The 27,271-nt window shown below is 49.2% G+C and overlaps 1 protein-coding gene across 5 annotated transcripts in view; it reads right to left on the bottom strand.

The window, feature by feature from the left end:
* LOC119170446 (uncharacterized) overlaps positions 1-27,271 on the bottom strand; it is a 270,210-nt gene that overhangs the window by 43,053 nt on the left and 199,886 nt on the right. For 4 of the 5 annotated variants that reach the window (XM_075890402.1, XM_075890403.1, XM_075890410.1 and 1 more), the window contains exon 7: positions 10,571-10,991. In XM_075890402.1, coding sequence (XP_075746517.1) covers positions 10,975-10,991 — 17 coding nt within the window. In that variant the 3' untranslated portion in view covers positions 10,571-10,974. Of the gene's footprint in view, positions 1-76; positions 848-10,570; positions 10,992-27,271 lie in introns of those variants that run through there. The other variant, XM_075890404.1, reaches the window with a different exon arrangement.

Here is a 27,271-nt window from a genome sequence, read left to right as displayed (position 1 = left end):
TGTATGAATAACAATGCATTTCGTTTTTCCATTCACAGTGCCGGAACACAGCCAAAAGAGCGAAAAACGCAGTGAGTCCATTTATTTATTTATTTAGAGAATACTACAGGCCCATTTACAGGCCCTAGCAGGAGAGGATACAAATGCATTCAAGTAATGAATTATACATGATATATAGAGTTAGATCAGTGCAAAGAACACCAAGCACTGTAACGACAAAAATCAAAGTAGATAAATCGATATCAAGACAAACTAAAACAGGTTGGTGTTTATATATGCCTATAAGCTCTACAATTAATACCAACACAGCAGAATACCACAACTCTCTAACACCTGTGTCAGGAGACGTGCAACTGGTAACGTATGTACAAATGTCTCAAGCACTTTTTCTTCTCAGGTACAGGCTGTGAGTGGACAGCGGGAGAAACAAAGCTGTTGCTCGACTACTACCAGCAGTATTTTTCCCAAATAGGGCCAATGAAGAAATTTAAAAATAAAAAGGCAATGTTTGCCAAAATAGCGGCCAACATCACAGAGGCTGTCGGGGTCCCTAAAACAGGGGACCAGTGCTGCAGCCGCTACAAAACAGTCATGCGACGAAAAAGAAGCGCTGCAGCACATAACAACAAATCAGAGAATTCTCCTTGCGACGTTCCCTTTGAAGACGACATAGCCAAAATACGTTGGCTAGATGATAGCCTTGAGCCAGAAGAGCTCAGGGACACCTCTGGAATAGTTTCTATTAAAAGATCGCCCAGCCAAGCGTCGACAAGCCAAGCATCCAGGAGCCAGGAGCTGACCAGCCAAGGTTCAACTAGCCAGGAGTTGACCAGCCCAACGAAGGAACCTGAGCCCAAAAGGCCGAAACTCTCGGCATCTAGAATGCTGGAAATTAATCACTTCTTTGACTAAATGAGCAAAATTCAGGAAGAAAAAAAAATGAACTGAACGCGAGAATGAAAGAAGGAAGCGTCATGAAGAGAGGCAAGAACAAAAGGAGCGCATTCGGCAATAAAAGGCAAAACAGCATGAAGAAAAAATGAAGCTTTTGAGCCACTTTCTTGGCTTGGACAATGAATGATTCCAGTGGCCTAAAATACAATTGATTGATATGTGGGGTTTAACGTCCCAAAACCACTATATGATTATGAGAGACGCCGGCCTAAAATACAATTAGCATGTTGAAATAAAATGTACAGTACAAAACATGTGCTTGTGTATATAAAGGGGGCTGCGCATTAGTGCACACACACAGCCTCCCAACTACTGTGGGGAACTAAAGGGCTAGTTCAGACAAAACAGAGAATTATGGTGTTATTTCCCACAATCACTTCGCAGGAGCTTAGTCAAGACCTTTGCACGCTTAATTTGGCCAAGCTTGTGCAAAGCTTGCTCCTTATCAGTTTTATGACTGTGGTAATCAGTGCAGTTCTCCCACTGAACAGCATTGGGTGCTCCATCATCATCATTATCATCATCTGGCTCTTCATCACCGTAATCGATGCACAAGTTATGAAGGATACAGCAGCTTATGATAAACTTATTGAGCCAGTGGATAGTGTGCAACTCCAGATACATGAGCTGCCTGAAGCGCTTCTTGAGTGTGCTGAATGCATTTTTAATGAGTACTCGTGTGCCTGAAAACTTAAAATTGAAGCCTTTTCGTTGCTTAATCATTGCACCAGAAATCCTGTATGGTGTCAACAGGTACTCCCGCAGCGGATATCCTGCGTCCCCTAATATATGATAACGGCCCTGACATACTGAAGCTATGTTCTTTGAAAGAGGCGATAAGCTAAACACATGAGAATCGTGCATTTTGCTGGAGGTTCCAGTGAACGCATCGAGGAAGCGTCTCTTGTGGTTCTCCAGGTCTGCGGGAAACTTGATCACCGATGGTCCCAGCGTCATCAGGAACTGCGCTACTCTCTGAAGAACTCTGTACACGGTTCTTCCCGACATGTCGAAACGGCTTGCCACGTCTCGCATGCAGGTTTTTTTGGCCGCGTACCTGCGCAGGGGGATTACAGGTACCCAAAAGAAAAAAAAAACAGATTCAGATCACACTGAGATTGGCCGCTAAGGGGCCACAGTGTGCGGACGCGCGTCGCATCGTCTTCGCAGATTTTCTATGGTTTTCGGCGATTTCTTTCCAGCCATTCAGTTCAGAGTATTCCCAAGTGACTGTGAAAGTCCTGCGGTCTCTCCCGATACCATTTGTGCAGGTGAGTCCGTGTTTCGGTCACTTTTCGAAGATTGCCCGTACCGCCACGCTGGCACGACAGTCAAGCCAGTAGACAAGGCACGGTAGGCCTGACAAGTCGTCAGAGCAAGCGGGTGCCCCATCCGCTGTGCCGGCGCCCAAAATGGAATTCGTGCAAGACGAAGGGGAGGAGATATCGCCGATGGAGTTCGCAAAAGAGCAGGGATGGTGCGAGATCAAACGAAACACCAAGAAGGCGGGTGGAGACGCCGACCCGGCGAAGAACCAGCAAGCAACGCCAGCGTCTACCGAGAAGGCGGCGTTTATACAGAAAGCGACGCAGTACTTGCGGAAGATCACCATGACGAGCCGAATGCCCAACCTGCCGACGGATGACTATAAGATCATCGTGCGACCCCGGGATGGCTTCAACGTATTCCACTACCAGAAGGACCGCGTCCACTGCTGCATACGCAACGCTGCAGGGGTGGGGCCCGAGGTAGCCGAGGAGGACAGCGTCTGTCTCAATGAGCGACAAAACTTTATTGTGGTAAACACGCCGTCAGAAGATCGCGCTAGACGATATGGAGGCATTTACAAGCTGCAAATTGGCGACCTCGAGTTTGAAGCGAGTGCCTACAGAGCGGCTCCGGAGAACACGTCCAAAGGCCTCATCAGGGGCATATCGCTAGACGAAAAGTCGGCGGACGTCGTGAGAAGTCTGGTTACCACCGCAACCCGAACGTCCTGCATGCCAAGGGCATGGGAAACACGACCAACATGATAATCCTTTTCGACGGCAACTACGTGCCTCGTTACATGAACTACGGCGGGATGGTGATAAGGTGCACTCTTTACAAGAAACATATCGATATGCGCTACGAGTGTGGTCGTCTGGGACACAGGACCGACGTGTGTCCCAACCCGAACGACAAGAAGTGCCGTGGGTGTGAATGCGGCAAGCCGCCCACGATCATCGGTGCGAGCCGGTGTGCCAACTGTGCAGAAAGGGTCACCTCACCGGAGACCGCAAGTGCAAAGCTAAGTACAAGACACCCTACCTAGTCAAGCGCCGACAGTGGGAACGCAGAATGCGCGAGGAGGCTGAGGCCACCTACAGCAGTAGCAGCACCGTCAACGACAGGGAGGAGGGCTACAGACGACGCCACGCACCGAGAGGACGTCGCGGCAACAGTCAATCGGCCTCGAGGGAGACCTGCGCGCGGAGCCGCACTCGCTCCCGTACTCGTTCTCAAGCCCGCTCTCGCAGCGTGTCCCGACCCCGTTCAGCAAAGCCTCGCAGCACGTCGACGGCCCGAGCCAACCACACAGCTGCAGCCAAAGGTGGAGGAGAGGTTGACCCCCATAAATTGAGGTGGGTGGACGTCGCCTCCGGACGCGCGCCCAGCGCAACGCTATTGCGAACCGAAACTGCCATTGATAGAAACCCAGATGTAGACAGACGCGGCAGCTCTGCTTACAAACGCAACAGTGACCCAGAAAGTCTAGTGCAGAAACGATTGAATCAATTCGAATCAATAATCCAAAAACTACAGGACGAAAATGCAAGGTTAAGAAACGAAATTGCCACGTTGAAGGGAGAAGCCCTGACAGTTCCCTTTCCTCCTTTTCCTCCTCCAATTAAACCTGTCGCAGCCGACGTGGCTGCTAGTACAGCCGAGAGCGTGGAGGAAGTCATGGAGGCTCAAGACGCGCACCCCGCACCCACCAAACGTAAGGCACTTGACCCGGAACAATTCAACGTCAAATCGCAGAAACGCGAGGAGAAACTCCCCGAACGAGTCGATAGACTCGACGACAAGGTAGACACGATGGTGACCCAACACGCGCAGCAAACCACGCAACTTAACAACGCAATTGCTCAGCAAACCGCACAAACCGAACAGTTGAGCATTGCAATATCTCAGCTCACAAAAATGCTCGCGACGCTTCAAACGCGTATAGACAATATCGAAATGCGACTTCCGGGCGCAGTGGGTCGCCCAGTACGAACGACTGGGAAACCGTACTTTAGGCCAATACCCGACGAAGAGGCGCAGGATCAGCCGGACGGCAAACCATAACACGTACAGTCACCATGGCTCGACACGAAACCACACAAACACAACGCCCACAACAGCATAACGCACGGAACACGTTCACTATCTAGCAGTGGAACTGCAGGCGGTACAGGAGGAAACGGGCGCTTCTCCAACAATTCTTACAAGCCGGCAACGACCGGACTTAATACTATTGCAGGAAACCAATGACCCGGTCAAGCTGGCGGGGTACAAATCTATAGACGAAGCTGTGACCGCGGGAGCCCCACCGGCCGCTGCAACGCTGGTGCGACGCAACCTCATGGTGGCGCAACGCGAACTTATGAACGTTAGCATACCGCATGTACTCATAGAGCTCATCCCGACGAAAGGGCGCGGCCCCGGCCTGTTTGTGCTGAACGTGTATAACAGACCCAAAGCCAGACACCGCTTTAGCACGTTACTGCGAGAGGCGCGCGAGGCAGCTGCCGACGGGCCCTTGCTCCTCGCGGGCGACTGCAACGCGCCCCACGCGGCGTGGGGGTACGGCTACGAAACGCCAAAAGGTAAGCGCCTTTGGGACGATGCGCACAATGAGGGCCTCGAGCTCATCACAGACCCTTCCGCGCCTACGCGCAGGGGCAACAGCGTATGTGCAGACACCTCACCCGACCTCACATTTACCAAGAACATTGCTAGCGCGCGATGGCACAATACACAGGAGGACCTGGGTAGTGATCACTCAGTGATCGAAATCCAGGTCGACGCTGAACCTCACCACTGCGTTCATCGGGAAGTTACCAAGGGCAAGAACCACCGGCTGGTGGATTGGGACGCGTTTCGCAAAGTCCGGAAAGAGCAGAATCGTGGCAGTGCAGCTATTGAGGATATAGATAGCTGGAATGCGACGCTCAAGAGGGATTTAGAAACGGCGACGCGGCAGGTTCCGCCAGAAGCACAGCTCGAAGTGAGAGACAGCAAACTCCTACACATGTGGGAAGCCAAGCGCAGCCTGCAAGACAGGTGGAAGCGTCAATGCCACAATCGAACGCTGTGCAGACGCATAGCACGGCTAAGCAGGGACATGGAAGAGCACGCGTTACAGGTATGCAAAACGCAATGGGAAGAGATCTGCAATGGGATGGAAAACCAGCTGGGACGGGCCAAGACGTGGCATCTCCTCCGGCACCTCTTGGATCCGGAGGAGACGAAAACATCGCAGGCACATAAGCTTAACAAGTTGCTGCACGACTACAAAGGCACCCACGCGGACTTTCTAGATGACGTGCGAAGCCGTTACTTTCACTCACGTAGCCCCCTCACACACTCGGCATACGCATGGGAGGGTGAGGGTAACGCGGAGCTAGACGAGGACTTCAGCGTTGCAGAGGTGAGGGCGGTGCTGCACAGGCTCAACACAAAGTCGGCGCCAGGCCCGGACGGGATAACCAACAAAGCGCTACGTAACTTGGACGATGAGTCGATAGAACAACTGACGGCTTACATGAACGAGTGCTGGAATGCGGGCGCTATACCGAACTCGTGGAAAACGGCGCGCATAATTATGATCCCCGAACCGGGCAAACGAGTACAGATTGACAACCTTCGACCGATATCCCTGACGTCCTGCGTTGGTAAGGTCATGGAACATGTGGTTCTCGCTCGCCTTACCAACTACCTTGAGGACCAAAACATGCTCCCACACACGATGCTGGGGCTCCGTCGTAACCTTTCCACGCAGGACGTTATGCTTCAACTCAAGCACGATATCGTAGACAATCCCACACGATCCACCAAAGCAATACTCAGGCTTGACCTCCAAAAGGCGTTCGACAACGTTAGCCATGCTGCGATACTTGAAAGTATACGAGCGTTGGGACTGGGCAAGAGGACGTACCACTACGTACGGGATTTTCTTACGGGCCGCCGGGCCCGATTAGCGATCGGCGAACTAGAATCGCAGGACATATACATGGATTGTGCGGGCACGCCGCAGGGCTCCGTAATCTCGCCCATGCTCTTTAACCTCGTGCTTGTCGGATTACCACGAAAACTCGCTGAAATAGAAGGCCTCCACCATAGCTTGTACGCCGATGATATCACCCTCTGGGTTGCCGAGGGAAATGACGGCCACGTAGAGCAAATGCTGCTGGAAGCCGGCGACGTGGTGCAGGACTACCTTCGTGACACTGGCCTCGAATGTTCCGTCGCTAAATCGGAGCTCCTGCTCTATAGACCCTCGCACAGGGGCCGTAAACCCAAGAACGCCGATTCCACATTCGAGTGCGCATATAGAGAAATTAATGTACGCACATCAGACGGCGCTGTCATCCCACAAGTTAACACCATTAAGGACTGGGCTTGCGCCTGGCCACAACGGCGAAACCTTTCGCAGACTAGAGGGCGCGGTCAATGAAACAATCCGGTTGCTGAAACGAATAACAAATCGGCATAGCGGAATGAAGGAAAGCAATACCATTCGCCTGGTACATGCTTTCGTTATGAACCATATAACTTACGTCGCCTCCTACCTCAAGTGGCAGGCGACAGAAAGCACCAAACTAGATTCTCTCATCCGCAAGGCGTACAAACGCGCAATCGGATCACCGGCCAATACCAGCACAGAAAAATTTCTCGAGCTGGGGTTGCACAATACTCTAGATGAGATAATCGAAGCACACAACATCGCCCAGTACGAACGTCTGGCGAAGACCAGAACTGATCGACACATCCTCGAGACACTGGGTATCAACAACTACCGTACGCAGCGCGGCGAAAAGATCGGGATACCCAGACGAATTCGCGAGCGCATCGTCGTTCTGCCGTTGCCTAAGAACATGCACCCGACACATCACATCGGTCGGCGCAACAGGCGCGCCCAAGACCTTGAAAAGAAATTTGGCAATAGCAAAGACACAGTTTACGTGGACGCGGCCTGTTACGACTGCCACCGCGGCTTCGCAGTCGCGATCACGGATCATGTAGGCACTTGCCTCACGAGTGCGACGATAGGCACGAAAGAGACAGAGGCAGCCGAAGAAGCTGCCATAGCCTTCGCGATAGCCACCACGGACGCTGAGGTGATAACAGGCGACTCGCAGGCGGCAATACGCAACTACGCCAGCGGCCGGATCTCCCGCGAAGCGGCCCGCATTCTCCAAATTCACAAACGCAACATCCTCCGCAAAAACGACAGTTTCCTCGTATGGACCCCCGCCCACAAGAACCCTCCGCTTGCGGGCAACGCGACTGCCCACGCCGCGGCTCGAGGACTTACACACCGAGCTGCGACGCCTGCCGAGAGTCCCGATGTCTTGCACACTTCAACAGCGATGCGGGAATGGACGTGGGGGGATCACATGACCACTTTCAGAGACATCACGCAACACTACAGACTGAACAGATGCAAATATCCACCACCCCACGCCAAACTAAACAAGAAACAGCAGGTTGCCTGGAGACAACTACAGACACACACGTACCCGAATCCGGTGATCCTTCGCCTCTGCTACCCAGGCATTTATACGTCCGACGCGTGTAGGGCGTGCGGACCCAGAGCGATGCTGCAGCACATGCTGTGGAAGTGTACCGGTAACGCGCAGCAGTCCCCTATGAACCCGGTAGACATGGCAGTCTCGAACCACGAAACGCGATGGGAGGCGGCTCTGCTCAGCCACGACCTTGCCGATCAACAGTGGGCTGTCCGGCAAGCCCAAAATGCCGCACGGGTCCAAGGACTCGAGGCCGTCACCTAGGCCGGGGTGCTTGTAGCCCCACCCCGCTCAATGACGCCGGACATGTTCAATAAAGCTTTTACTCACTCACTCAGATCACACTGCATTGTAAGCAACGGGCTCATAGTCAAATGCGTTCTTGGGAAGGCATCGTACAAATAAAAAAAAGGGGTGAAAGTCGGGAGGTGTAAATAACCAGATAAATGTCAAGAAGACATGCGTTTCCACAGATTTTGCTTGAACTCCTCCGTGTGTGCTCGAAGGGCATATTGACGAGAAAGCGAACTCCGCGACCAACTTTTCAGCCACAGGTTGAGCCAGCCTAAAGTGCCTCCGGAACTGCTCAAGAAAAGAAACAAACGAAAACACCACAACGTGTTAAACCTTGAGCATAATGTTTTCCTTTTTTTTTTCTATTTCTCTACCTCGTGGTCCGAGTATTGCCGAACGACGCCCTCGATGAAACCGACGATTTTGGGCCTCTTCGCGGGAATGCGGCACGACTTGTTGAACTCCAGCTTGTAAGCGCAAGCTTTAGCATCGCTGTCACTGTCCGACGAATCACTCGTGTCGATACTTGAGCTTTCCGACTCAGAGCTCTTGCTACCGAGTAGCAGAAGCATTGCCGCACGCTTTGCTGAGGTAGCCAAGCCGTCCACGCCGTCCGCCATTATCAACACAACTCGCGCCGCGCCAACTGCGCCCCCAAGCAGGCAAACGTGTTAAACGAAATGCGTCACGCTGAGTTCCGGTCCACTCCACCGATTTCGGCGGAGCAGTTTTTCCTGCTCCACGGAGGGACTCCCGCTCTGAATCCCCTCCGGCTCTTTCATTGGAGCTTTTGACTCCCGCTCTCACTCTGTCATTGGAACACACTTGCTCTGAAAGAAGCAGAAAAACTTGCTCCGACTCCGCCATTGGAATTCAACATAATCTAAAAACGTTGGAGAAAACTAACACTCCACGGCAGTGTTTTTTTTTTTTTTCGCTCTCTTCGTGCGCGTCATTGAAAGGAGAAGTGTTACGTCGCAGGGAAGAGAAGAAAGGGGGAAGCGCAGCACCGGTGCGTGAGAGACCCTCCCACCGCACTATCTTCGGCAAGGGCTGCCGAAGATAGTGCCTTTTCCTTTTCTTCAACCACACATTCATTCAACCCAGCGATAGCTTTCTTTTCTTCCCTCTCTCCCTTTGCCCACGGTGTTGGAAGGAGAAGGTCTTTACATGGCAGGGACGGAAAAGGAAGAAGCGTGACATGGGTGCGTCGCAGATCGGCATTTGAGAGAGAGAGCAAGCATTCAACCACAGCCTTTTCTTTCTTTTTCATTTCATTCGCGGGCAGCGTTGAGGCGCCGGAGGTGCCGCGGCGCGATTGGGCGGGGTGCTGAGAGCATTTTCGGAGTGTGGTGTGTTCGAACTAACCGTCAGAAGTGCTTGGGCGTTCGAATTATCGGGCGTTTTTGCCCATTGGAATACACATAGCTTTAACGGGACCTCATCGTGAGTGGATTAACCAGAAGTTTGAATTAGGCGTGTTCGAAATGATGAGATTAGACTGTACCAAATTTGCCGATATCTAATGTGAGAGGATGACGAAAGTATATGACTGGTGCAAACATGATAATAATGATATACATGTAATTTAAATACATGGCTACATACCACGCTCATAATGCGCTCGCGGCTGTTCGACTAGCTTCACATACACCAAACATAGTATGTGACGTGGATAGACATTGATGATAGATGACAAGTCCAAACATGATAGTCATGACATGCATGTCACCTAAAACATGGCTGCATGCTAGGCTCCTAGCACACTCGCGACCTTTTTGCTAGCTTCACACATACAAAACTTGCTATTACGTTACGTGAATGAACGACTCAGCACAAATGCCTGGCCTCAACATAATAATCGTTACATGGAACTCGTGAACGGCATAACTTACGTCCGCCTTGAAACATTGGGCCAATTTTAATGTGACAATGCAACTTTCCCGATTCGTGCTTCGCATATCACCGATTTGTGGGATCTAGCAATTTTTTATAATGCACTTTTTCATTCAAGCAGTGAATCGTACGAAAAGCCATTCGATTCATAATTAAAAATTTTCAAATATTCACAAATTCATACAACAATGAGATTCACACCCAATTCATCACAGATCTGTGACAAATAGTGAGACGCCTAACTTTATAAGTCTCAACCAGCCAAGTTTATTGCTGTACACCTCATGGAAGTACATCGATATGCGTAGCCCAACATACCAGCTATCGGCAGTTTTTTGTCAGTATTATATACTACAGTTGGGCCTCTTTATAAGAGACACTGATGTAGGAGACAAATGGGTATAAAAGACACCAGTATGCCTACTTCCAAATAGGTATTAGCAAAAAAACGCATACGAGATACACTGCTTAAAGAGACCCGTTATATAAAAGACAAAAGGTGCTACATTGTGCACGTCTTTTATAAAGGGGTTCTACTCTATCTGTTTAAGCCTCCATTGATTTAACACACTAAAGCAGTGTACTTGTCTTGAAACCCATCTGTACTATTGATCATTCAAACTAACAACGTACACTACGAAGCTCACCTCCACCTTGAACTTCGTTGAACTTGGACTTTCTCGAGGGGGAAGTACAAACTTTGTGCAATCATCCCCGTAGTGGAAGTCAGCCAAAAATGGTTGTTTCCCCTTCCGGCTTTCGCGACATGTCGTTGGCGCAGTCAGGGTTGCTTTGCATGGTGGCCTGCCAGCGGGTTGTTTGGAACTCGCAGTGCCTGCTGATTCTTTCGATGATGATTAAAGAGACTCTGGGGATTTGCGCCCTTTTGCAGCAAAGTCTCTTTACAAAAGTCTTTTGCGGCCAACTTACTGATGCGGGCTCTGCGACCTGGTTCAGTGAAGCTGTGGCGAGCTCCTCTCCTTGTTGGTGTTGGCCCTGTGCCAAGAATGTGTGCTTGTGAGTGGTTGCTTCAGCATCTTCACTTGTGCTTTCATTCTCGTCCGTCATCTGGTAAGAGCCATAAAACCAAACCATCAACATATTGAGTGCCTTCGAATTATGATATGTGAATTTGAAAAGCTCGTAGACAGTGCATTATAATTCACACCTGAAAGGGATATTAAGACGCTAGTGGGCGATTCCATGACGGCACCAACAAAAAATGACGAGCACACTCGGTGTTGCCACAGCACCAAGCAGTATGAATATCTTCTATTGGCGCGAAGGAGACACAAATTTCGCAATCAAACAGGACTATAAAAAAATGTGATAGCTCAGCTCATGTGGATTCGGAAAGAAGAACAGTCGCAGAAGTAATAGGGAAAGTGTGCACCCATGCAGAGGCTTTACTTCAAAAGTGAGCAGGCAAGCACTGTTATACTGTCGAATCCCGCTACAACAAAACTGACAGGGTGCGGAAAATTTTCGTTGTAGTGAAATCGAAAAAATTTAACTGATGTGAGCAAGCAAAACAAAGGAACTTTATTCTCAAAATGTCCGCTGCTTCCTATTCTTTCCCAGCAGCGTCATGACGTCATCCTCATTGATGCATAGAGAGCCCATGGTGAAAAGCACGCTGGAACAAGGCCTAAAACCACCTTCGTGAACTAACCAAACAGTTGCATCAACACGTTAACACCACCAGCTGTCCACCGTCAAAAGTATCCGACAACGCCGAGATGGAGGCAGGGCATCCTCGAGCGGCGACTTTTGCATTGTTCTACGCCATTCGTATCATCCATCACTCTCGGCTAGCTTATTTTATTGATAATGCGGACGAACAGCCGCTCTGATTAGTTACCAAACTGGCCAAGCGCGAACATAATGATAAGCATCAGAATTGCAAAAGGCATCGTTCCGCGGTTGCACCCAGCAGGTGCTGAGCTTCAGCTTCGGATCATCTGCGGCTCAAAAGCAAGCCAGTGGCAAAAGAAGGGCCAGGACAGTCTCATTGCCATCACTATAGAGCAATGACGGTGCCCATGCTTGCTGAAAAGGGGTGGTATAGCGTGGTTTTTGGTGGTGCCAATGGGTCGGCAAGGTCTATATTACCTTGACGACGTTATCATCTTTTCTCCGACCTTTGAGACCCGCCTCGACCGCCTATCCTCAATACTGGCTGTTTTTCGCAACGCCGGTCTCAACCTGAACTCGTCAAAGCGCCACTTCGGATGCCAGCAATTAACCATGTTGGGCCACCTTGTCGACTCCTCTGGTGTGCGCCCTGATCTCGATAAAGTGCGAGCCGTGCGGAACTTCCCCATTCCAACCTGCACTAAGGAAGTCCGCAGCTTTCTAGGTCTGTGCTCATACCTTCGACGTTTTGTGAACAACTTTGCAGAAATAGCCCATTCTCTCACAAACTTACTGAGAAAAGATGTCTCAATCACATGGGTGTGATGCGATGGTGATGCGACTGGTGCGCGTAATTGTGAATGATTGAAAAGTGCGCGAAATTAAAGGATGACCGAGTGCACGTGCTGGGTCGCCTGAACAACGACGACGCCGAGGACCGGTACACGTGAGAGCGTGGAGCGCAAGCATCCAAGACCATAAAGCAAACAAGGGCCAATGGCTGATCACCACGGAGTTTTGAAAGGCCAATCGGGACGAGACAAGTGTGCCCCAGAGGAAGCCAATCCTGAAGGGCAAAAGAGCTAGTAGTTCGAGGTGAACGAGGCAAGAGGAAGGTCACAGCTGGGAGCTGAAGACAGGCAGTCGGGTGGCAGACCTGAGCCTTCTGGACTTCACCCGGTCTGGACCTCCGGACAACGCCTTCCAAGGACGGCGAGCTGCCTCAACGGTCGAGACCAAGGCCTGCAGATTCCGGTGCGGGTGCAGCAACGGCAGTTCGGGTCACGGGCCTGAGCCTTGCAACCAGCCACCTCATCGGGCGAATCTGGGCCGCCACAGGCATCACCGAGCGAGTCCCGTTCCATCGTCGCCGCCAGCGAGCATCGGTACACGCCGTCGCCACCATTACAGCAGCAACGTTTTGGTGAGATCGAACTTGCTCTCTTCCCTGCACCGCCGAATCACCGCGTCAGAACTGCATCATGTAGCTGTGACTTTCCGTCGGCAGTTTCGGGACTTTAGATGTTTGTTTTCCTTCTAAATCCCGCTTTTAGCCAGCTACTCATTTCTTGCAGTTTGTGTTTGAGTTTTGCTTCAGTTCTGCAGTAAATGTTTAGGTGTTGTTTGTTAAGCAAACGGCTTTGTCCTTATTAGAAAAACTCTCCGGGGCTCAACCAGGAGAAACAAATCAGCAACAAGAACCCGCATCACAAACTGGCGTCCGCAGCGACAGGACAAAGCCGTTGGTTTGACACCTTCATTTATTGACGCGGTTGACATCATGTCGAATATGCGAGAGCTAATGGCCTTGGCGGATCGCATGGGAATTGATGGGGCGGATTTTAAAGCATGGTACGAGGAGAAGGAGGCACGAGCACGAGAGGAACGGGCTGCGGAACGAGAAGCTCGAAAGGAACAGTTGGAACGGGAGACGCAGGCCAAGAAGGAGCAGCTTGAGCTCGAGACGCGCGAAAAAGAAAAACAGCTCGAACTGGAGACACGCGCAAAGAAGGAGCAGCTGGAATTAGAGAACCAAAACCTGCAACTGCGTCTTAGACTTGCCGAAGCTGAGAATAGCCGTGTAGAGACAAGAACTGTTGACTCAGCACCAGGCTCAGCACAAGAAAGGAGTGTTTCATGCAGCGTGAATCCTCATAAGTTGATACCGGGATTTAATGAAAGCCGGGACGACTTGGACGCCTATTTAAAAAGGTTCGAGAGAGTCGCCATCGGTCAAGAATGGCCTAGGGACAAATGGGCCACAGCTTTAAGTTTATGTTTGAGCGGAGAAGCCTTAAAGGTGTTTGGAAGACTTTCGCCGGAGGATTCACTCGATTATGATAAAGCCAAGTTGGCGTTGCTCCAGCGTTTCCGTTTTACGGCCGAAGGGTATCGGGAAAAGTTCCGACAAAGCAAGCCACAGGACGGCGAAACAGGCAAGCAGTACGCAACTAGGCTACTGAGTTTTTTCGATCGTTGGGTCGAAATGTCGAGGACCGGAAAAGAATATTCGGCTCTTCGTAACTTGATAGTTACAGAACAGTTCTTAAGAAACTGTCATCACCGTTTGGCACTTTTCCTGCGAGAAAAGAACTTCAACAAGCTAGAGGACATGGCCGAGGCCTCAGATAACTTTTTAGAAGCTCAGAGGCAAGTCAACCTGTTAGTTTTCCGAGAAAAAGTGGAATCTAAAAGCAATACGGAAAAAAGTGGTAGTTACTCGGAGAGAGGAGCAGTACGTTGTTTTGTATGTGGCAAAATGGGTCACAGGGCATCGGAGTGCCGATCAAGGCCAAAACAACCTTTCTGTGGATATTGTCAGAAGGCGGGGCATGATTCCAAAACTTGCTCAAAGAAGAACGGTTCAGCCAACAAGACGTCATGTCTTTTGTCGCCAGAGGAGCACTCAACGGAAGTGAAGCTTTCACCGGACAAAGAAGAGGACATGGCGGGCGCCGTGAATACTCACCCGAAGTTTGCCACACACAAAATGCCCGTGTTACAGGGCCGAATCTTTGGCCGAACCGTCTCAGTGTTGCGGGATACGGGTAGCAATACACTGGTGGTGCGTCGTTCTCTGGTACCCGATGAAGCCCTCATAGGTACTACCGCTACGCTATTCTTAGCCGATGGCAGTAGCATCATCGTTCCTGAGGCGGAGGTGGAAATTCATTCACCTTATTTTTCTGGTACATCTATTGTCAAATGCATGACAAACCCACTCTACGACCTTATCGTCGGAAATGTACCAGGTTCACGTGAAGTCCATGACCCCGATACCAAGTGGGAGGAAAGGATTCCGGTAAAAACCTACCCCAACTATATAGCGAGTGGAAAAGGAGCAGATAGAGAGGATGGTACCCTGAAGTCTTCAGTGGTTGGTATCAAAATCCGAGAGCAACGGTCAATCTCATCTGAAATCGATGTACCCACCTTGAAGACGACCCGAAAGGATCTTAGTGCCGCTCAAAAACAGGACAAGACCCTAGATTCTTGCAGGAGTAAAGTAGGTCAAGGGCTACAGGGAGGATCAAAGTCCTATTCGTTCGAGATAGAAAAGGGGCTGCTATACCGCTACTATCACCTACCATCTGGTAAGGTGATTCAACAAGTAGTAGTGCCCCAAAGATTGCGCAGCCAAGTGCTTACTTTGGCGCACGAAACCCTGATGTCGGGGCATCAAGGAATAAAAAGAACGATTGATCGTGTTCTACAATCATTTTACTGGCCAGGAGTTCAAGAGGCAGTGAGGAGATACGTGCGCTCTTGTGACGCATGCCAACGAACCTACCCCAAGAGCAGAGTTGGTAAGGCACCACTAGGTCGAATGCCTTTGATAGACACCCCATTCGAAAGAGTGGCAGTGGACATTATCGGGCCTTTAAAGCCAATATCACACATGGGTAATCGATATATACTAACACTAGTGGACTTCGCTACTAGATACCCAGATGCAATAGCCCTGCCATCCATCGATTCAGCCACAGTAGCCGAGGCACTGGTAGAGATGTTTTCTCGAATCGGGTTCCCGCGTGAGGTACTTTGTGATCAGGCATCATGCTTTACATCGGAGTTAATGAGAGAGGTCAATGACTTGTTGGCGATCAAGCATCTCAGCTCCACACCCTATCATCCCATGTGTAATGGCTTAGTGGAGAGATTTAATGGCACACTAAAGCAAATGTTGCGTAAATTGTGCCAAGAGGAACCCAAGACATGGGACCGACTATTAGCCCCACTCCTGTTTGCGTACCGGGAAGTCCCGCAAGCCAGCTTGGGATTTTCGCCTTTTGAGCTGATCTACGGTAGAAATGTTCGAGGACCTCTCAGTCTACTTAAAGAATTATGGACCGGAGACAATCAAAGCGAGGAAGTGAAGACAACATATGGGTATGTCCTGGATCTCAGAGATCGCCTAGAAAAAACATTGCAGTTGGCACAAGAAAACCTGTCACGAGCTAAAACAACGCAGAAGAAATACTATGACCGGGGAAGTCGGATGCGTCGGCTAAAGGTTGGAGACCGCGCCCTCGTACTACTTCCCACGACGGAAAACAAGCTTATGATGCATTGGAAAGGACCTTTCAGGGTCACAGGAAAGAAGGGTGACTCTGACTACTGGCTGGATATGGGACATACTACCAAGCTGTTCCATATAAACATGTTAAAACGCTACGAAGAGCGTCCTCCAGAAATATCACCCCAGTCCGCATCTTTCATTGTAGTGGAAGAGGAAGAGACAGACACGCCAGTGCCTACCTTTAAAGCTACTGAGGGCTTTGGTACTGAAGCTATCAAGCTTGGTCCTAACCTCAGGAATAGACAAAGGGAAGAAATTGACGAGCTCCTAGCCACCCATAAAGACGTCTTTTCCGAAGTCCCCGGCAAGACAAACTTGTTAGAGTGTCGTCTTAAACTGACAACGTCCGAGCCTATCAACACTCCACAATATCCGTTACCATTCGCAATGAAAGAGGTAGTTGAGAAAGAAGTCGGAGAAATGCTGCGACTCGGAGTGATTGAAAGGTCCGACTCACCTTACAACTCACCATTGGTGCTGGTGAAGAAGCCCGATAAGAGTTACCGTACTTGCATCGACTTCCGTCGCATCAATGATGTGTTGGTCTCCGACGCAGAACCAATTCCGAGAACGGATGTATTGTTTACAGAGATCGGCACTAGAAAATTCTTCTCCAAGTTTGACCTTACGAAAGGATACTGGCAGGTGCCCTTGGACAAAGAATCCCGGCTAAAAACGGCATTCTCCACCCAATCGGGACACTACCATTTCCTCTATATGCCATTCGGTATCAAAACAGCGTCCGCAGTGTTTACCCGGCTAATGAGACGTCTCCTTCAGGGCATCCCGAACGTCGTTCATTATATCGATGATGTTCTCGTCGCTACGACAACCTGGGAGGAACACATGCAGACTCTGAGTGAACTGATGAATAGGATTCGAGAAGCAGGACTCAAAATTAAGCCCCAGAAATCGGAGATTGGAATGACGTCGATTGTGTTCCTGGGTCATCGACTGGGAGATGGAACAATTCAGCCGGTAGAGGACACGATCATAAAAATCGCCAAAGCCCCATTACCCACTACGAAGAAACAACTACGTTCGTTTCTTGGCTTGGCAGGATATTATCGTGATCTAATCCCTCACTACGCTGAGAAGGCACTGCCTCTGACAGAGATGACAAAGAAAAGGGAGAGTAACAAGATCAATTGGAATATTGAAGGGCAGACAGCTTTCGAAACACTAAAGCAAGCTCTGGCGTCTGGACCTATTTTAAAGGCTCCGGATCTCAAACGTGGATTTGTACTCCGCAGTGACGCCTCCGATTCTTGCATCGGTGCAGTCCTTATGCAAGAGCACGACGGTGTTTTATACCCGGTAAAATACGCCAGTCGTCAGCTACTGCCTCGAGAACAGAACTACTCAACAATCGAGCGGGAGTGTCTCGCGTTGGTGTGGGCAGTGGAAAAGTTCCACATATTTTTATATGGGACATATTTCACGGTTCAAACAGATCACCAACCGTTGCAGTACTTATCTCGAGCAAAACACCTCAACAGCAGAGTTCTGCGGTGGAGTTTAGTACTGCAAGAGTACAACTTTCACGTAGAACATATAAAGGGATCCGAGAATGTTGGAGCCGACTACATGAGTAGGTTGCAGTGAATATGTTCTGTGTGTTATTATTACAAGGTTATGCTTGTGTGGTGGACTGTTACTGGAGTTAATGACTGTATTTGTACTGTTCTTAGTTGCTGCCAAAAACTTTTTTTATTGTTGTTGGTTGAATGTTACGTTCTGTGGACTCGGTGTTTCGACGTGAGACATGTCAACGAAGAAGCGGTGTGGTGCCATCGGTGTGTTGTGATAGCTTGTGTGGTGCGCATCGAACGACAGTTTTTCAACGGGAAAAACTTCTTCGAAAGGGGGCCATTGTGATGCGATGGTGATGCGACTGGTGCGCGTAATTGTGAATGATTGAAAAGTGCGCGAAATTAAAGGATGACCGAGTGCACGTGCTGGGTCGCCTGAACAACGACGACGCCGAGGACCGGTACACGTGAGAGCGTGGAGCGCAAGCATCCAAGACCATAAAGCAAACAAGGGCCAATGGCTGATCACCACGGAGTTTTGAAAGGCCAATCGGGACGAGACAAGTGTGCCACAGAGGAAGCCAATCCTGAAGGGCAAAAGAGCTAGTAGTTCGAGGTGAACGAGGCAAGAGGAAGGTCACAGCTGGGAGCTGAAGACAGGCAGTCGGGTGGCAGACCTGAGCCTTCTGGACTTCACCCGGTCTGGACCTCCGGACAACGCCTTCCAAGGACGGCGAGCTGCCTCAACGGTCGAGACCAAGGCCTGCAGATTCCGGTGCGGGTGCAGCAACGGCAGTTCGGGTCACGGGCCTGAGCCTTGCAACCAGCCACCTCATCGGGCGAATCTGGGCCGCCACAGGCATCACCGAGCGAGTCCCGTTCCATCGTCGCCGCCAGCGAGCATCGGTACACGCCGTCGCCACCATTACAGCAGCAACGTTTTGGTGAGATCGAACTTGCTCTCTTCCCTGCACCGCCGAATCACCGCGTCAGAACTGCATCATGTAGCTGTGACTTTCCGTCGGCAGTTTCGGGACTTTAGATGTTTGTTTTCCTTCTAAATCCCGCTTTTAGCCAGCTACTCATTTCTTGCAGTTTGTGTTTGAGTTTTGCTTCAGTTCTGCAGTAAATGTTTAGGTGTTGTTTGTTAAGCAAACGGCTTTGTCCTTATTAGAAAAACTCTCCGGGGCTCAACCAGGAGAAACAAATCAGCAACAAGAACCCGCATCACAATGGGGTACTGCGCAGGCTACGGCCTTCTTTACCCTTATTACATTGCTAACAGAACCACCTGTTCTGGCCCACTTTGACAATGCCGCCCCTGCAGAAGTCCGCGCCGATGCCAGTGGCCACGGCATTGGTGCTGTTTTGGTCCAGCATCAAAGCGGCTGCGCCCGCGTTATTGCCTATGCCAGCCATCTCCTCTCGCAGGCAGAAAGGAACTACTCATTCACCAAAAGGGAATGCCTTGCTTTCGTTTGGGCAGTAGCGAAATTTTGGCCCTATTTACATGGTTGGTCGATATTTTATCGTCACAACCGATTACCACACACTTTCCTGGCTCGCATCTTTGAAGGACCCCACTGGGCGCCTTGTTCGATGGGCATTAGGACTCCAAGAGTATAACTACTCAGTGTCCTACAAATCTGGCCGCTTACACCTTGACGCTGACTGCTTATCTCGGAATCCAGTGGACCCACCTGAGGAGTTCGATGAAGCGCCACAAGTCCTGTCTCTCTCCGCTTTAAGCAACATCCGTGAGGAACAGAGCCGAGATCTTGTCTTACGTAACATTATTGAGAAGCTTCATTCTGCGGCACCTGATCCGTCTACTCGATTGTTCGTTCTCAAGGATGGCACAATGTACCAGTACAACGTCGGCCGAGAAAGACTATGTGATTTTGGTGTAAGGCACAGCTGTTGTTCTCCATCTTGGCTTGCGGGTTGGCACTGTGCAAATATATCTTCAAACGCCTGGTTTTTCGTGTGCCTTCATGTAACAATATATAGACGCATATAGCTAACCTTATTCACATCTACGTGCACCCTGTGCAACCTTATTCACATCTACGTGCACCCTGTGCAAGGCACAGACTGCAACCTTCGACCACATCCTCTGGGGATGCAACAAGGACGCTCCCACACGAGACCTCCCTGGACAATCACCTTCTTATGAGGCCTGAGAGGGAATCCTCACGACCACAAGCCTGGATGCCCTGCTCTGGGCCATCAAACGCGCTGACGAAGAGGTGACCAGGCATGGCCTGGCAGCCCTTGCCTCCTAGGAAATGGTCAGCTGGCTTAATAAAATTGTTTACTGTTGTGTAGTGTGACTGTGGCCGCTAGGTTTGGCGGGTACAGGAAAGACAGCTACGAACATGTGATGTGTGGCCGCTCCACCTGGCGGCGTTGAAGTGGTCCTGAGTTGTTTTTGATACGCATGTTCTCAGTTGGTGTTTGCCGGCGGAGTGTGGCCTGGCGTAAATAAACGTTCGTGTTCCTCAACACACAATCTGTAACACTGGCGACGAGGATGGGATAGGTCGGCATGACGTCCAGCGCGGCAATGGAGGACGGGTGGAGCCCCGGACAACGGGAGGCCTCCAGCAATGGCTCCCTCGAGCAATTCAACTTGTCACAGCCGGACGAGTGGGAAGACTATGCTCAGCGGTTCGAATTCTTCCTGGAGGCGCAGGGCATTACGGACGCTGGAAAGAAAAGGTCGACGTTTCTCAGCCGTTGCGGGGCCGCGACGTTCCAGTTGGCCAAGGCCCTCGTCGCGCCGGGCCAGCTGAAAGATACGCCGTACGAGGACATCATCGCTGCCCTTCGAAATCATCTTTCGCCGAAACCACCGGAATTGGCGCGGCGATACGAGTTCCATCGCAGAGAGCAAGCAACCGGTGAGTCCGTCGCTGCATACCTCGCGGGTCTGCGAACGACTGCACAGCACTGCAACTTCGTTGACCTTGATAAGGCACTCCGAGACCGTTTTGTTTTTGGCCTGAGGAACGATAAAGCTAAACGGCGCATTTTGGCGAAAAAAGAAGTGTCGCTCGCCTGCGCCGTCGAGGAAGCTACCGCCGCTGAGGCCATCGACCGTGAGGCCAGCCAGTCGCGACTAAACGCAACCGCGCCGCGTACCGAGCCAGTGCACCAGGGAACGGTCGCCGACTGCGGAGAGGACCAGGACGGCCTCGAAGAATGTGTTCGTCAGTTACGTGCAGACACCAGTCAACGCAGGGACGCAGGACTGGGGGGCGGATCTTGTGCCGGTTGTGGGGGGCCGCACGAGCGCCGGTTGTGTCGTTTCCGTGATGCCCAATGCCGAGGTTGCGGAAAAACAGGGCACATAGCCAAGGTCTGCCGGTCTCAACGGAAGCGGGACCGCCGTGCAAATTTTGAGACAAACGGCAGGACGGACAATTCGCGGACCACTCCGCGTGCGAGTACCTCGTACTGCGACAACCTCACGGAGACCGCCATCCACGATGTGCCCCAGCCCGGGACAAAGAAGATTCGCGTTGCTGTTGAAATCGAAGGTGTGGAATGCGAGATGGAGGTGGACTCGGGATCCACGTTTTCGCTCATCTCCGAGGCTACGGCCAGGCAAATCTTCCCGAATGGGCGCATCCTGAAGTTGAAGCAACTCGACGTCGTTATGAAGGACTATCAGGCAAACTGCATAGCAATGCAAGGGATGGCCACAGTTACAGTAAAATTCAGGGGTTTTGCTGGCCCACTGAAACTTGTCATTGTCAAAGGGCAGCGTCAAAGCCTCCTTGGACTAGACTGGTTTCCAGCATTAGGAATTAAGGTCACCGGAGTGCATCGCATGGACGAACTGGCCACGGCATTTGACAAGCTGTTTGAGGAGTTTGTTGTTGTCTTTGACGGGGGACTGGGGTGCTACAAGGGATCACCTGTGAAGTTGGCCTTGAACCCGCAGGTGGTGCCAGTCCGCCTAAAGGCAAGGAGGGTGCCCTTTGCACTGCGCCAAAAGATCGATGCCGAGCTTGACAAGCTGCTACAGCAGGGTGTTCTGGAGCCAGTGGACTGCGCGGAGTGGGAAACCCCTATTGTCACACCATTGAAGGGAAATGGAGACATCCGCATCTGTGCAGACTACAAGTGTACCATTAACAAGGCCCTCCAGCAGCATGCATATCCGGTGCCGGTGGTCAGCCACGTATTGGCTTCTCTCTCAGGCGGAACCATTTTTGCAAAGCTCGACTTTTATTTATTTATTTATTTATTTATTTATTTATTTATTTATTTATTTATTTATTTATTTATTTATTTATTTATTTTACCCTCAGGGCCAAATGGCATTACAGAGGGGGGTGGGTTATTTACAATAAAATATTGAATTTAACAAAAAAAGCAGTGAATACGGTTAAATCGTACAAATAAATTTGGAAGAGCACAATGTTTGTTAATATGCTGTATAATAATACATGTTAGGTAATACAACAACAAGCCTAAATATACAATGTTAGCTGTTGCAACAAAACACAAAAAAAAAGAACTTATTACACAATGTTAGCTAAAGCATCACGGAACAAATTGTTATCAGTAATAGCAACAATGTCACCGGGAAGTCTGTTCCACTCCTTTGATGTGCGAGGCAAAAAAGAATTGAAAAAAGTTTTTGTGTTGCATGAAGGGATGCCTACTTTGTGATGGTGGTCAATGCGGTGGGAAATGTGCTGTGGGCGAAGTAGTAGTTGGGCATGCAAGATGGGATGATGGTAGATCTTGTGAAATAGAGTTAGACGGGAGACTTTTCTGCGAGATGCTAAGGAAGGAAGTGCAAGTGAAGTTTTCATGGTTGAAATGCTAGCGGTTCTGTTATAATTGGACAATATAAAACGAACGGAGTTATTCTGAACAAGTTCAAGGGAAGTTACCAGGTTATTATAGGTAGGGTCCCACACGGTTGTAGCATATTCTAGTTTAGAGCGTATTAGTGTTTTATAAAGTAGCAGTTTTAAACCATGTGGAGCGTTAAAAAAGTTACGTCGTAAATAGCCAAGCATGCGGTTAGCATTGATAATGATGTATTCAATATGAGTTGTCCAGTTGAGGTTAGTTGTTATGTGAACTCCAAGATACTTATAAGAGTTAACAGAATCCAAAGGAATGTTATTAAGATAGTAAATAGGTGAAGTAGTGCAACTTCTTGATACACGCATGATTTTACACTTTTTAATGTTTAGGTCCATTAGCCATTTATCACACCAGTTAGATATAGCGTTAAGGTCAGACTGCAATATATTAATGTCATTATCGGTAGTAATTTCTCGAAAAATAACACAGTCGTCAGCAAATAGATGAATTTTTGATGATACAACTGATGACAGGTCATTAATATAAATGAGAAACAACAAGGGACCTAAGACGGACCCTTGCGGAACGCCAGAATGAACTTCGCGAAATGGAGAATTATGACAGTTGGCAGTAACGAATTGTGATCTGTTAGTGAGAAAGCATTCAATCCACATTAGTAGGTTACCGTCAAGGTTTAGTTGGTGTAGTTTGTAAAGTAGAAGTCTATGGCAAACCTTGTCAAAAGCTTTTGAAAAATCTAAAAAAATACAGTCAGCATGGGATGATTTATCAAGGATCTGATGTAAGTGATGAGTGAATGATATTAGCTGTGTTTCACATGAATATGTTTTACGGAAGCCATGTTGTGCTGACGTGAAAAATGAATTTGATTCTAAAAAATTGACTATGTTTGTAAATATTATATGCTCGAGCATTTTACAACAAATACTGGTTAAAGAAATGGGACGATAATTATTCGAAGAGTGTTTATTACCAGATTTATGGAGTGGAACGACTTTTCCGATTTTCCATTGACTAGGAATAGTAGAAGTATCTAGTGACTGTTGAAAAATTTTAGTAACTATAATGGAACTATAAGCGCTAGTATTTTTTAAAAATTTTGTGTTAATACCATCATAACCAGGAGATGAATCGTTCTTAAGTGATTCAATGAGACGTACAACTCCAAGAGTTTCGATAATCACGGATGACATGGGTGAATAATTGTGCAAGGTTGCGCTAGGTAAATCATTATGGCTATCTACGGAGAAGTTTTGGATAAAAGAATCGTTGAGAACAGAAGCGCAAAGGGCTTCACTAATTTCGTTACCGGATGAATCGATCAAGGAAATATGATTGTCAGATAGGGGGTTAATAACTCGCCAGAATTTTTTTGCATTTGTTTGTAACATAGACGGCAGGACTTGAGTGAGGAAGTTGTCTTTAGCGGATTTTAGTGCAGATATGTAGATGGATGATGCAGATTTGTAGGCAGCCCAGCGTGGGTGGTTAGTGGGTAAACATCTTGCTGCACGATAAAAACGTTTCTTTCGGTTAGATAAGCGTTTGATGTACGCGTTGTACCATGGCGCACGTGCGTTAGTTGTGATAGTACGGCAAGGGATATACTTATTGGTTAGTTGTTCAACTTCATCTGCAAACATATCCCAGTTACACTGCACTGAACGGGTATCAAAACTGCTTAGAAATATGTCTAGAAAAGTTGCTAGTTCACTGTTTATCTTGTCAAAGTTGGCTTTTTTATAGTCCCGTATCTTTTTTTTTTTTTTATCTCTATTAGGACAGGGTGCATTAAATGAAAATGAAAGTAAAGAATGGTCACTGATACCTGGTGCGTAGGTTATAGCGGTAACAAAGTCTGGTCGGTTTGTTAGTATCAGATCAAGAATGCTAGCACTGTTAGTAGTTGCCCTAGTCGGTAAGGCCACTACTTGCGTCAGGGAAAACGTTGAACATAGGTTAATGAATTCATTTGGTTGCGGCGAAGACGGTAAAGAGTAGGGTGCGTATGCGTTCCACATTATACTAGGAAAGTTAAAATCTCCGAGGAGAAACAGGGGATGTGATGGAAATCGTGTGCAAACTATATTAATTGCGTCGTGAAGTTCATCGACAAATGTTGAAGGTGAAGAGGGAGAACGATAGCATACACCTAATATTATCTTATGGTGTCCAATGGTTACTATAGCCCAGACTAGCTCTAGTTCAGTGTTAATATGAATACAGGAAGAAGGAGTGTCTTTTGAGACTGCCAGAAGAACGCCGCCTCCCCTGCACACTGTCCGATCACAACGGTACATGTGAAAATTGGTTGCGTCATCAAAGATTTCTTGATCGCGGACATGCGCATGGAGCCAAGTTTCAGTCAATGCAACTATTTTTGCGCTACATGTATCAATAGCTGATGATAAAGAATTATATTTATTTAGTACACTTCTAACGTTAGAAAAAATGACAGATACCTGAAGATTTGATTTGTGGTCACCTCCCCTCGCGCAACCCTATGTAGTCGTGTTCACAGAAGAAGAAGCTCTCGCATTATTGACATAATTGGTACGTTTTTTCACCTCTAGAACTTTGTCGCACTCGGGAAAATACATGTAACATTTGTTATTTAGTAGTAACTTGTTGTAACGCAGCTTAAGTGGTGAAGAACCGGCCTGAGCTTTCCCAAAGTCAATAAGTTTTTTACGTGCCTGCCTCGTTGCCACAGAGAAATCTTCGCTTACTGAAATATTCTTATCTTTTAGTTGATTGCGCAGTGACAGCACTTTCTCTTTCGTTTTGAAGTCAGTGAACTTGGCGACGATGGGGCGGCACTTAGTGGGTGAAGGGTTACCCAAACGGTGCACCCTTTGAAATGACTCGCTGGAAAAACTGTCAAGAATAGCAGAAATAGAATTCGTCAATTTCGCCTCGGTTTCTTGCCACGTTTCTCTAGAGTCTGGAACACCATGAAAGATTAAATTGTCCCTTCTGGACCTGTCCTCTAGCTCGGTTAGTCTAGATTGCACGTGGTTATTCTCGTCGGTTAGTTCTTCTACGGCTTTTTGCACACTTGCTAATTCTTCAGTCATAGTATCCAGTTTGATCGATTTTTCTTCCAATTCGTCAAGCCGCTTCCGGATACCAGTAATTTCAACGTGAATGTTTTTTTGTCCGGCTTTAATTGCTTTTACATCAATAGCAAGCTCAGACTGACACTGTGAGCTCTGTAACGAACGCGAGTGCACGTCTTTCAACATATGGAATAAGACATTCATTTGTTCGGCAGGGTTTTCGGGTAACTCATGAAATTCTTGTTGTGTTGTGGCACGGGTATTGGGTCCAGGGTTAGTCTCAATGTCGCCGGAACAAAGCAAGGTGTGAGCCATTGAAAAACATTCACACAGAGTCTCGCACAACACCCGTGGGCACGGGAACAGCAGTAGACAGCGGTTGTCAGATTTTTTAGCGTGTAGTAAAGGAGTACACACCTGCATGGTGAAGAAATAGCGGCTTAGAGCTGTGCAGAGACCACTGCTCTCGTGCCCACTGAAGGCGGTGTCCAGGTGTTGCTTCTTAAAACTGTCGGTGGCGATTGCTGCTGTCGTCGATGGGGCTGGTGGATACTCAAAGAGCACCCAAGGGGCGTCAGAGCTCGGCATGTGTTGATCGGCTACGCTGACGAGGTTCGTTGTCGGTAGCGGCGCACCTACATGCGCCAAGCCAGCAGAGCAAATTGATAACCACGGCAGGATGTTCGCAAAGAAGGCCTGCATGGTGAAGAAATAGCGGCTTAGAGCTGTGCAGAGACCACTGCTCTCGTGCCCACTGAAGGCGGTGTCCAGGTGTTGCTTCTTAAAACTGTCGGTGGCGATTGCTGCTGTCGTCGATGGGGCTGGTGGATACTCAAAGAGCACCCAAGGGGCGTCAGAGCTCGGCATGTGTTGATCGGCTACGCTGACGAGGTTCGTTGTCGGTAGCGGCGCACCTACATGCGCCAAGCCAGCAGAGCAAATTGATAACCACGGCAGGATGTTCGCAAAGAAGGCCTGCATGGTGAAGAAATAGCGGCTTAGAGCTGTGCAGAGACCACTGCTCTCGTGCCCCACGACTTGGACTTGGCCCAGGCTTACCAGCAGCTGCCTGTCACCGATGAGTCTGCAGCAGCACAGACCATCGTAACGCATCGTGGGGCGTTCAGGGTACGTCGATTGCAGTTTGGTGTCAGTGTCGCACCTGGCATCTTTCAAAATCTAATGGAAACCCTCCTACGTGGAATACCAGGTGTAATTCCATATTTTGATGATGTGCTAATTGCAGGGGCGTCAGGTCAAGAATTGCTCTCTCGCCTTCGCGAGGTCCTTTGCCGTTTCCAGGATGCTGGGCTGAAGGTAAAAAGAGAGAAGTGCCAGCTGGGTGTCGCCCAAGTCGAGTTCTTGGGGTTTCGAATAGACGCCGAGGGCATCCATCCGACCCCAGAAAAAACACAGGCCATTCTTGGTGCACCTCGCCCGTCAAACAAGACCGAACTCCAGGCATTCCTGGGACTGGTGAACTTCTATCATGCGTTCCTGCCACACAAGGCCACTGTTGCGGAACCACTACACCGACTTTTGGACAAGAAGGCCACCTTTGTGTGGGGCCAAACACAACAAAGAGCGTTTGAAAGCATGAAAGAACTCTTGGCATCCAATCAAGTCTTGACGCATGAGAAGCAACCTCTCATCCTTGCCTGTGATGCGTCCCCATACGGAATAGGAGCTGTG

Source organism: Rhipicephalus microplus, chromosome 3 (genome assembly GCF_043290135.1).
Source record: "Rhipicephalus microplus isolate Deutch F79 chromosome 3, USDA_Rmic, whole genome shotgun sequence".
Classification (NCBI taxonomy): Eukaryota; Metazoa; Arthropoda; class Arachnida; order Ixodida; family Ixodidae; genus Rhipicephalus; species Rhipicephalus microplus.
Note: the sequence above shows the minus strand (reverse complement) of the source record. Positions and strands in the feature narration are given on the sequence as shown.